The sequence below is a fragment of the Oncorhynchus masou genome, chromosome 32 (assembly GCF_036934945.1).
Source record: "Oncorhynchus masou masou isolate Uvic2021 chromosome 32, UVic_Omas_1.1, whole genome shotgun sequence".
In the NCBI taxonomy this organism is placed as follows: Eukaryota; Metazoa; Chordata; class Actinopteri; order Salmoniformes; family Salmonidae; genus Oncorhynchus; species Oncorhynchus masou.
In genome coordinates, this window is record NC_088243.1 from 30,891,840 (window position 1) to 30,904,149 (window position 12,310).

The window sequence follows — 12,310 nt, forward strand, 5'->3', positions numbered from 1 at the left end:
AGGGTGTAGTGCCCAGTTGTCAAGTCACTGTAAACCATATTAGAGCGGATTGATTGTGTCATGCACAGTATTTAGCTCCCTTTCTCTTAGTGAGTAGAGCTAAGAAGCTCAACTATGTGTTTGCTACAGGCCAGGGCACCTGACTTGTGTGGGTCTGCCAAACACGCTAACACACGTATAAAACCTACTGTTGGTACAGTGTGTCTCAAGGTGTTTTCACTCTGTACTGAAACCAAACATATGGATTCTTCAGAGCTTGCCAAACATCTCTACAGCTGAACGAGAGACCCCACAAACAAAGTCTACATATTTAATCTACCCAAACACCAGCTGTTTGTCACAGGCAGGGTAGTATTGTCACGTTTCAATGTTTTACCTCGGATGGTACATCTACTGATAACATGGTGACCCAGTATCTAGTCATCAAATTAAACCAGATTGATTTACCACCACCTCTCACCTGCCAGCACATCTATTATTTTGGGTAAAGGGTCAAGAGAAGGTCATATAAATTATAACATACAAACAATTACTGTGCCTGTCTGTCAAGATTCCATCATGCTGTTTGACTAAGCTAAGCAACAGTAGATTGTTTTGTGTGGTTGTCAGACAGAGTAGCATAGCTGTGTTATCAACAGCCACTCCTCGATCTCTGTTGCAGCCATCATATCATAACAAAAGTAATCCCTGTTGTGTTTTTCCTCTAGTGGTAGACTGTCCCAGCATAAAGATACCGACAAACTGTGGTGTGGCCTAAGCTGTCATTGTAGTCATGGACTCCATTGGGGTGACTTGTTTTTCAAGTCATTGTGATCAGTGTGGGATTTGTAAAAGGACCCTCCTCTAACTGTCTGTCATTGTGACTCAGCTCCTCTCAGCCCACAGTACAGCGTAAATCCAGCTGAGACCTGGCTATTCGGTTAGCTGATATATTTACACTGAGTAAATGAAAAGCCAATGCTATTACATAATGGGCCAGGGCTCAGGGCGCCTCGCTCCAGGCTTGACTGAGAGCCTCTGACTGACAATCTGTGGATTTATTTTAATCCCAGTTAGAGACATTATGTTTAAATACAATAGTATTTTCTAATACATTATACATATGATTATTTAATATCTAATAGATTATTAATGATTACAGGTATGTATTATTAATGTCAAACATTTTGTCTTTGAACTCAAACCTCATGTCTGGTTTGGTATGGGGCTCTAAATCACCTTGACAACGATTTGTCATTCTTAATCTGTGTCTGGAGGAATGCATTTAGGAGTGAACTTTGGCTGCTAAGGCCAAATATGGCCTTACTAGGGCTTTGAGTTCCGTCTGAAAGCTCAATGAACAAGTAGCCCTAAGTTCACTAAGTACTTTTCAGGCCTATGTGCTCTGTTTTGTGCTAAAATCTGTTAAGTGCACATTGTGTTCATATAAAGGGGGCATGGTACTTGAAAGATTTTTGAACCCATCGTATTTGAAGCAGCAGGCTTTGTAGACTACAGACAGAGTACAATGTTACTTGTCTGTGTAAACTTACTATAAACTCACTGTACTAGAAAACGAATGTGTGTATATGTATGTGTTCAGTTTATGATTTAGTGTGAAGACAACCTTAATCTTTTCGAATGACATTCACACTCTGAGATGAGGGAATCAAAACCTATTTTCCTCTCAGCAAACTGTAGCAGTGTTAGCCCCTTGACGTTAGCGGGGCTACTGACGACACAAGATTGCAGTGCTGGAGTGCTGGTCAGGGCTGGGCAGCAGCAGCAGCAGTTCCAGACCTACTAATCACCACAGCTGAAGCTCTGTGCATTAATAGTATAGAGAGCACTGTCAGCTGTAACACTGGGCTGGACCTCCTCCACCGTCCACCTAACCAACCAGGAGATTAGCTAGCTAACTAGCTAGCAGCCCCACTCTGTTTAAAATACACTAAGAAAGGATAGTGCTAAGCAATAGAGAGCTCCAGCTACCTGTCACTGATATTTTGCGGAAGTAAGATGGACTAATCAGACACCTGTTCTGCTTGCCGCCACAGATCCCTCCGAGGCAGGGCAGGGGAGGGAGGGGGGAGGCGGGGCCAGACTGGGTAGACCAGTGAGGCACATTTTCAAGGCACATTTTCAACCATTTCCAACCTGGAGACTTTTCTCAGGAACACAGAGCTCTCCTGTACACATACAGACACGGGGAAAGAGGGGAAAGAACCACGCCAGGAGGGCAACTCAGACAGTGGCTCTGAATCAGGTCTCTCAACCTACACATAGAGGGGAAATGGAACCTTCCAGACCACCCTGAAATAACTTTTAAAACGGGTTCTAATGTTTTCCTGAGAAACTGAAAATGAGTTGCTCCTGGATTCCCAGGGAGATTATTCCAGGACATGCTTCCTGCCTCTGAACAGTTTGACTTGACCGGGAAAGTCATTGGAATTTCACTCGGCTTTACATCACTGGAAGTGACATTTTAACGTACAGGGGAGTCGAGGCTGTTTGTGATTGGAGATAGTGATCTATATGCAACACAGCAGGGTCTTGTGTTGCCATACAGGATTACAGGAGAGCAGGGGTTATACCTGGAGCCCTCCCGGAGAGGTTAAGAAGAGCTAGCGGATTTGTCCTCACAAAGGCCTTTTTGTTCACTGAAACCAGTAGAAGTGGAACACAAATTGGCAGGTCGAGGTTCCTCTTGGTGTAGAGATGAGCCTTTTGTGACACCCTGAATGGACACATTGTGCTCGGGTAGCCTCTACCTGCTGGCTAGGAGTTCACTGGTCTAAGTACATGCTACATGACAGTTAAGGGTTCTGTAAAATGGACAGTGTAAGTAATAGCTCAAACGGTCAGGAGAAGCAGCAATCCAGTTTGTTCCGCAGTAAGATCTCCACTATGTTTACACGTGGGGACAAGCCTGAGCCTCAGAGGCTGGCGGGGGAGACTGCGGTGTTGACGGCTTTCAGGACCCTGTCTGATGAAGAGAACTATCTCACAGGGGTTCATGATCAAAGTGCTCTGGATGTTATCAGTGACGACAGACTTCGAGTGGGGGGAGATGTGAGGGGTAGGCGTGAGGTTCTTCATAATGGAGAGGCCACCTTCCTTGATACGGAGGACAGGATGGAATCATGGGAGAAGGAGTCCAGTAGGAAGAGTAGCTCGGTGACCTCTCCTCCTAACCCAGGCCAAGTGTCTGTGTCCATGGCCGACCCAGATCTGGTCCAGGTCACTAGGGTGGAGATCTGCAGCGACACAGTAATGGAAGATGAGGAGGGGATCAGCAGCCTCAGCCAATCAGACAAGCATGACACCCCTGGAATGTCCCTCCCACCTGACGATGAGCAGTGGACAGTGAACGATAATAACATTGGTCAGCTGCCACCCGCTGGCCCAGTGAGAGGTGCCATTGATACAGACTTAGAGCTGCCTGTGTTCAAGCCAGAAAGTCTTGTGGAAAGATCCCTCAAAGACACCTCTGTTCTGTTCTCTGGAAGGATTATGGGCAGATCTGACAGTGGGACAGTGTCACAAGTGCCTGGAGACGGCTGCAGCACGTACCTATCCACTGATCCCAGGCCTGTGAAGGTGGGTGTGGATGCAGCAGCCATGGGTGCAGAGGGGTCCAGCCATCATCACCACAAAGTAGCCAAAGGCTTCAGCATCAGCCAGGAGGTATTGGGCCTTACTGACGTGTGTGCTGGAAACCCTGCGGTGTCTTCACCTCTTAACCTGTCTTTGACCTCAGAACCCCAGACATCGGAGGCAGCAGCAGACAACACTGCCTTTCCGTCAGGACAGCCAGCGGACCAAGATACTGGACAGAGGAAGGAAATATTGTCGGAAAACACTGGAACTGAGGAGCATAGAGAGCATGCTCCCTGCTTCGACTCCCCTTCCGCCCTCTCTGATTCCAGGCCACCTGAAGCAGCCGAGCCATCTTCCCCCTGCCTGGAGGAGCAGCCTGACACGCATGTCCCTGGAAAGTCCCCAGTTGACAGCCAGCCAAGTGCCATTCCTGTCTCTGTCTCGCCCAGGGACCAAGGCGACATGCCTACCACTAGGAGGCCCGATACAGACCCGTCCTCCACCACATTGTCTCCCGCCAGGGGCACAGCCTCCTGCCAGGCCCTCTCCTTCGAAATTCCTGCCCTGTTCAGCAGGCTGCGGGTTCTAATGAAGGGGGCTGTGGGGGAGGAGAGGGAGACAGTGTCTGAGATCAAACAGAGAGACACTGACCTGGCCCTGCTGAGCCTGAAGAAGAGCATCAACAAAATCAAGAACCTCCCTGAGCAGATCACCTCCAGTAGCAGCACCCCCAAGAAACGTCCCGAGCCCAAACCTGTGTCTGAGACCAAGAGTAATCTCTTAGGGCAGATCAGCCAGCTACTCAACCTAGACGGGACCAAGGCCGAGGACAAGCCACACCCAGACAGGGACCCGGAGAGGAGGGAGGAGGGGGTGACAGACAAGGGTCCAGAGCACATCCCCATCACCCCACCAGCAGACAGCAGGAAAGCTTCACACACAACACTTGACACCTTCAAGAGGTCCAAACCTGCTAAAAAGGATACAGAAGAGCCTGTGGATTTAGAGGCTGTCAAGGAAAATAACATAAGTGAAAAGGAGCTGCTGAAATCCATCTGTGAGAGAACCTCCAAGTCTCCTAGCAGCAGTGAGCAAAAAGGTCCAGCAGAGTCTAACGTATGTACTGTTTGTGTCTAACTCAAGGCTGTATTCCGTATGTATGTTGTATTTTAGAGATCGCTATTCATCTTCTTCTTTTTCTCAGATCACCAAGGTTTTGACATTTATGAATGTAAAAGCGATGTTGTGTTTTCTTGGGCATATGCAATGCAGACAGGACTAAGCCAATATGTTTGTAACTTTAAAGTGATATTATCTCATAGGGTATTAACTTTGGGGATAGTCTTGATTTGAGATGGTCTCATGTCTTATCACGTGTTGACTTCTCAGTCAGATTGGGCATCGACTGTACTGTAAGCCTTGGAGAGTGTGTACAGTTTCTATGTATGTTCTGTGTTAACTGAGGTATCATCTGCTGTCTTTCCTCCCAGTCTGTGGTCACCTCCCCTGCAGACAGTGAAGACCGGACCCCCGGGCGGCTCCAAGCCATCTGGCCCCCGCCCAAGCCCAAGGATGAAGAGGAGAAGGTGGGGCTCAGGTACACCGAGGCAGGTAAGGACCTGTGCCATCCTGGAGCTTTCCACTTACTCTACACCTCTTCTGCAATATCATACAATCTCTTATTGAGAAACACCTGTATGCTGTTATCTGCCTTAGCTATGTTTCACGAGATAAGATAATCTACTGATCATGAGTGCCTCCACCCTGTTTTATCCAGGGCAGGTGCTCTCCTTACTTAACCTGATTGGTTAATATAATTGAGAGGTTATACAAACAAGTAGTGCAGCCCTGCTGGTGTCTGTACAGCCAGCTAAGCCCAGTTACAGGGTGTAAGAAAACCCTTTAAATCCTTTTAAAGCAGGAACTCACTGTAACCTTTCCTCCACGGTAATGCTGCTTGCTGTATGTTGAGATGACTGCAAGCATCACAGGGTATAGTGGAGCTTTGGGAGGTAGTTTGGAGATAAGCTGGGGCTGGGGAGCCTGCCACTCTCTCAGCCTGGCTATGCTTTCTCTGTCTCTCCCTCTCTCTCTCTCTCTCTCTCTCTCTCTCTCTGTCTCTCTGTCTCTTCTGTCTCTCTCTCTCTCTCTCTCTCTCTCTCTCTCTCTCTCTCTCTCTCTCTCTTTCTCACACTCTCTCTCACACTCTCTCTTTCACACTGTCTCTCCCTCTCTCTCTCTCTCTCTCTTTCACACTGTCTCTCTCTCTCTCTCTCACACTGTCTCTCTCTCTCACACTCTCTCTCTCTCTCTCTCTCTTTCACACTCTCTCTCTCTCTCTCTCTCTCTCTCTCTCTCTCTGTCTCTCTCTCTCTCTCTCTCTCCCTCTCTCTCTCTCTCTCTCTCACTCTCTCTCTCTTTCACACTGTCTCTCTCTCTCTCACACTGTCTCTCTCTCACTCTCTCTCTCTCTCTGTCTCTCTGTCTCTCCCTCTCTCTCTCTCACTCTCTCTCACTCTCTCTCTCTCTTTCACACTGTCTCTCTCTCTCTCTCTCTCACACTGTCTCTCTCTCACACTCTCTCTCTCTTTCATACTGTCTCTCTCTCTCTCTCTCTCTCTCTCTCTCTCTCTCACTCTCTCTCTGTCTCTCTCTCTCACTCTCTCACTCTCTCTCTCTCTCTCTCTCTCTCACTCTCTCTCTGTCTCTCTCTCTCACACTCTCTCTCTGTCTCTCTCTGTCTCTCTCTCTCGCTGAAGAAGAATACTCACACAAATAGGGTAAAGGCACACATGACTCTAAATAGGCTGATCCAACTACATTACAGTGAGATGCTCATTTCTCTTAATGTCTTAGAAGCAGAGACATTGTGCAGCCTAGAACCTGCTGTACTGTAGCAGAGACATTATGTGGCAGGTATATCAGGCCATCTCACTGCTCATGGAGTTTGGAAGGCTGAGCAAAGGTCCAAGCTGATAGGTAGCTAGATAAAAACAACAAAGAGCATGTTTATGTGTGTGTGCACATCCATTTACTGTAGACACACACCCATGCTGTTCCACACAGCACACACACCATTTACCATGAGCCGAAAGCCTACCATTGACTCTTGTGCTTTTACTCTATCAGAATACTAGCCTTGAAACTGCATAATTATTGGTTTGTTCTCACAAATTGCTTGAATACTTTAACCACCAGACATTATACTGTAATATCCCCTTTACAGCAAATTGTTTATCTCTAATAGCTTTACCGCTGAGGTATCTAAATTGTTCATACTTTCAGAAGCTATTTATATGGTTCACTGCAGAATTAGCTGACAAAAACATATTTTTATGTGGTTGTCGAATGTCGAAGACATTCTTATTCTCACATACTCTGGCCATATATACGGGATATTACTGTAGTTTACTGTGAGATGATGAGGCAAAGTAAATAAAGCAGTCTTCGAAAATGCAGTATTAACAGTAACAGGAAGGACATTGAAAACAGATTGGTTTAGTTTCCTAAATAAGCTTTTAATGGCCTTTTAATGTTATACAGTGCATTCAGAAAGTATTCAGACCCCTTGACTTTTTCCACATTTTGTTAAGTTACAGCCTTATTCTAAAATATATTAATTAGTTTTTTCCCTTCATCAATCTACACACGATACCCCATAATGACAAAGCAAAAACAGGTTTGTAGAATTATTTTCAAATCTATTAAAACTAAAAAACTGAAATATCACATTTACATAAGTATTCAGACCCTTTACTCAGTACTTTGTTGAAGCACCTTTGGCAGTGATTACATAGCCTTGAGTCTTCTTGGGTATGACGCTACGAGCTTGGTACACCTGTATTTGGGGACTTTCTCCCATTCTTCTCTGCAGATCCTCTCAAGCTCTGTCAGGTTGGATGGGGAGCGTCACTGCACAGCTATTGTCAGGTCTCTCCAGAGATGTTCAATTGGGTTCAAATCCGGGCTCTGGCTGTTCCACTCAAGGACATTCAGAGACTTGTCCCGAAGCCACTCCCGCGTTGTCTTGGCTGTGTGCTTAGTGTCATTGTCCTATTGGAAGGTGAACCTTTGCTTCAGTCTGAGGTCCTGAGCGCTCACATTGTCATGTGTTCTAGCTATAGTAAGTGGATGTCTTTTTTCCCTTCCAGAGCACCAGGCTGCCCTCTTGCAGCTGAAGAGAGAATGCAAAGAGGAGTTGGAGAAATTACATGTAAGTTATCCTCTTTGTTTTAAACAGTTCACTACATATCATTCTTACTGATTTCAGTGCTGGGGTTTGTTTCAACCAAATGCAGTTGCCTCACCATGTCCTACTGTCCGCATGTAATAACAAAGTAACTAATACTTAATGAACCCAGGACACTGCAGTTTTCTTCAGTGACACTAGATGTCACCAATCAGCCACAGAAGCAAAGCCAACTATTGTCTTTTGTGACTGGACTTTCCAGGCTTGATGTCTGAGAATGTCTCAATGGCCCAAAGTGTGGTTACACACCTCTCTTCACCACCAAAGGAAATGGACAGCCTTGCATGTCTATCTAAATATATTATTGGCCTTAAATGGGTCTGGTGTCTCCTTTGACTCCTTCAAATGGTCATTTCAACCAAAGCATCTCATGAATTGGCTCACACTTTTGTGGCATAACACTGTTGTCAGGCACAGGGTTTTATATTGACAGCACAACAATGATATAAATGTGTTTGAATGATAGTCCTCAAATACAGTAGGACTCATCCTGTCTTAAATGTGACATCCCAGTCACATTTGATATGAGGTCATCATTGAGAGAGGAAGCTGTGATGTCATGATGTGTTCCAGATGTGAAGCTTCTGGCAGTTCCTCATATGACATAAGATCACAGTTTACAACATGGATGCACCCAGAGATCTCATTTACTGAACTGTCTCTTTCCAACGGGAAATATCTCCATTATTTCTTGTAAGATCTAGTTTATAGTTCACCCTCTAAACTCAGCAGATTCCGCTCTGTTGCTGAAGCACCATAATGCATTGTTTGTTCAACTGAGCCACCAGTGCCAAGGTGATGCAATTGAAAGCAGTATTTGAAATAGTTTCTCACAGGTCTCAGAGGAGTAATCACATTTATTTGTTATGTTTTCTCTCTGTTCCAAGAACAGCCTGAGACGAGTAAGAGGGTCATAGAGCAGACTGTTAACCATATTTATGGAACAATTTCTCTGAACAACAACCTTACCTGAGCAAATTGTCTCTGGAAAGTGTGTCTGAAAATGACCATTATTAAAGTAGTGCTGATTCCGCAGTTATAGATGACTTCCTCTGCGTGCAGAGGTCTTCCTCTGAGTGTAGAGGTCTTCCTCTGTGTGTAGAGGTCTTCCTCTGTATGTAGAGGTCTTCCTCTGTGTGTAGAGGTCTTCCTCTGCGTGTAGAGGTCTTCCTCTGCGTGTAGAGATCTTCCTCTGCGTGTAGAGGTCTTCCTCTGCGTGTAGAGGTCTTCCTCTGCGTGTAGAGGTCTTCCTCTGCGTGTAGAGGTCTTCCTCTGCGTGTAGAGGTCTTCCTCTGCGTGTAGGGGTCTTCCTCTGCGTGTAGAGGTCTTCCTCTGTCTTCCTCTGCGTGTAGAGGTCTTCCTCTGTGTGTAGAGATCTTCCTCTGTGTAGAGATCTTCCTCTGTGTGTAGAGGTCTTCCTCTGCGTGTGTGTGTAGAGGTCTTCCTCTGCGTGTAGAGGTCTTCCTCTGCGTGTAGAGATCTTCCTCTGCGTGTAGAGGTCTTCCTCTGCGTGTAGAGGTCTTCCTCTGCGTGTAGAGGTCTTCCTCTGCGTGTAGAGGTCTTCCTCTGCGTGTAGAGGTCTTCCTCTGCGTGTAGAGGTCTTCCTCTGCGTGTAGAGATCTTCCTCTGCGTGTAGAGGTCTTCCTCTGCGTGTAGAGGTCTTCCTCTGCGTGTAGAGGTCTGCCTCTGCGTGTAGAGAGTCTTCCTCTGCGTGTAGGGTCTTCCTCTGCGTCTTCCTCTGCGTGTAGAGGTCTTCCTCTGCGTGTAGAGGTCTTCCTCTGCGTGTAGAGGTCTTCCTCTGCGTGTAGAGGTCTTCCTCTGCGTGTAGAGGTCTTCCTCTGCGTGTAGAGGTCTTCCTCTGCGTGTAGAGGTCTTCCTCTGCATGTTATCCTGCCATCTATCTCTAATCCCTTGCATCAAGCCATCGTATTGACACTCATAAACATGTAGTTAAACCATGAGAAAGGATAGGAACGTGCCTAATTCATTTTCCTTGCTGACCCCCATGCTAACAAGAAACATGTGTTGGATACATTGCAAAATGGTTTCCTTTTCACTTTTCCTCAAGTTTGGCTGGATTATGTTGATGTTTGAAACTTCCAATAAACATCCAGCTTATTAGCTCTTCATTATGTTGTCAGTTTTTGTACTTTTCTGTTGGGGATGAAAGATTGGAATGAAAATGAGTGGGCATGATGTTATAAATCACTTAATTTAATTAAATGAAGGTAACGATGGCCATTTTCCCTCACATGCTCTCATTGAGTCACCCAGGGGTCTTTGTGGAGCCCAACATTATGTGATTCTGTTTCATATGGCTGAGTGGGATGTTTCTGATTTATCTCTGTGCTCCTGCTCCACACAGACGGACTTTGAGCTCCAAATCTTCCAGGTGCGTGGGGAGCATGCTGTGTCAGTGTCCCGGCTGGAGGGAGTCATCAGCAAGATGCATACAGACCGCTACCAGGCCTTTAGCCAGGGTCTTGAGAGGGGCAAGCTCCGCGAGACCTGTGTGTCCACTGAGGACGACCTGCCCCCCAAAACTTTCCGTAACGTCTGCATCCAGACAGATAGGGAGACCTTCCTCAGGACCCCCGAGGGTGAGGCCAACCGGTCCGGTCTCAGCCCCAGCCAGAACGTGCCTAAGAAACTCAACCTGGACTCCATCAACCTGAGTCTGCATGGAGGACTGCCTGGCCCACCTCCTCCTCCTCTTCCTCCTCCTCCCCCTCCTCCTCCCCTCCCTGGCCAAATAGGACTGCTTCCACCTCCTCCTCCCCCGTTACCTGGCAACATGGGGCCACCGCCTCCACCCCCCCTCCCAGGTTTTGGTCCCCCACCTCCCCCTCCCCTTGGGTTACCTGGAGCTGGCCCTCCTCCTCCTCCTCCCCCTCCTCCTGGGTGCGGCCCACCTCCTCCTCCTGGGGGAGGATTTGGGTTTGGGTTCGGCCAGGCAGCAGAGAAGGCCCCAAGGAAGCCTGCGTTGGAACCTGCCACTCCCATGAAGCCTCTATACTGGACCAGGATACAGATCCAGGACAATAAGTACCTACTTCTTCTATAGCCCATTCACAAGATGTATTATCACTTCTGTCTCCCTCTCCTCACTATGGCACTTCCGTCAGGTACACAGACACTCTAATACCTTAAAACATCAGGCTGGATTGACCGCCCCTACACTAGTACCCTGGATGAGGACAGGAGCCCAAGTGAGATGTTTCAGCACATTTCCAGTGGCTGTGGTTTGTACTGCTGGATGCCAGGCTCCCAGCTTTATGGCCTTGTATTTCTATGGCTGGATTGGTAGAGGAAGTTGACTTGTGGTTCACACTCTCTGGTCCTGGCTAATGGGGGAGGGTTGAGTGGGCCACAGCGGTTACATGCCTGCTATAAAGTTTACAGTTGAATAGCATTAAACAGGACTATTAACTGTAACACGTTTCTGGATAGGCATTATGAGGGTAAATACAGTACACTTTCGAAAAGGCAAGGTCAATGAACAAATGTCAAAATACCCACAATTTCACTGTATATACAGAGCAGGCTCCATGAGGAAGCTGTAATAGGGAAGGCATAGTTAACTGTGCTTTACAGGGATTACATGTCAATACATGCATGGTCCAGTCAATTATAAATGCTGTCTGCTGTGGAAGGCTTTGTAGATGTAGATGACTTTACGTAGATGTATTTTCCCAAAATTTTTCAACATTGATTCACTGCAGTTTGCTGGAGTCAGTCAGAGCCCATTACGTGGAGTTATTTGAATTGATCCCTGTGAAGGCAGTATGAAATTAAAGGGAAGATTTTTCGGAGTATCATTATGTTCTTGGATAAAGATTCTTGGCTGTCCCAGACAGATACTTTCACCACCGCTGTGGGTAGCCAATAGCAAATTGGGCCCAAATGGACACACTCGACTCTAATTGAGTCTCTGTCTATGTGTTTGATTGCTGTGGTATTTCAGCTATGACCAGCTGGCCAACATTTTCAAATCAATCGTATTTGTCACATGCGCCGAATACAACAGGTGAAAGTATTACAGTGAAATACTTACTTACAAGTCCTTAACCAACAATGCAGTTTAAAGAAGAATACCCCCCTAAAAAAGAAATAAAAGTAACAAATAATTAAAGAGCAGCAGTAAATCACAATAGCAAGGCTAAATACAGGGGGTTCCGGTACAGAGTCAATGTGCGGGGGCACCGGTTAGTCAATGTAATATGTACACGTAGGTAGAGTTATTAAAGTGGCTATGCATAGTGTAGATAATAACAGAAAGTAGCAGCAGCGTGAAAGGGGGGGGGGACAATGCAAATAGTCTGGGTAGCCATTTGATTAGATGTTCAGGAGTCTTATGGCTTGTGGGTAGAAGGTGTTTAGAAGCCTCTTGGACCTAGACTTGGCACTCCGGTACCGCTTGCCATGCGGTAGCAGTGATAATAGTCTATGACTAGGGTGGCTGGAGTCTTTAACAATTGACAC

At 46.6% G+C, this 12,310-nt stretch overlaps 1 protein-coding gene across 2 annotated transcripts in view; it reads left to right on the forward strand.

Annotated features, from left to right (window-relative positions):
- Positions 1-2,132: 2,132 nt before the first annotated feature.
- LOC135525908 (formin-like) overlaps positions 2,133-12,310 on the forward strand; it is a 105,767-nt gene continuing 95,589 nt past the window's right edge. For both annotated transcript variants that reach the window (XM_064953875.1, XM_064953876.1), the window contains exons 1-4: positions 2,133-4,695; positions 5,070-5,190; positions 7,731-7,792; positions 10,194-10,873. In XM_064953875.1, coding sequence (XP_064809947.1) covers positions 2,812-4,695; positions 5,070-5,190; positions 7,731-7,792; positions 10,194-10,873 — 2,747 coding nt within the window. In that variant the 5' untranslated portion in view covers positions 2,133-2,811. The remainder of the gene's footprint in view (positions 4,696-5,069; positions 5,191-7,730; positions 7,793-10,193; positions 10,874-12,310) is intronic.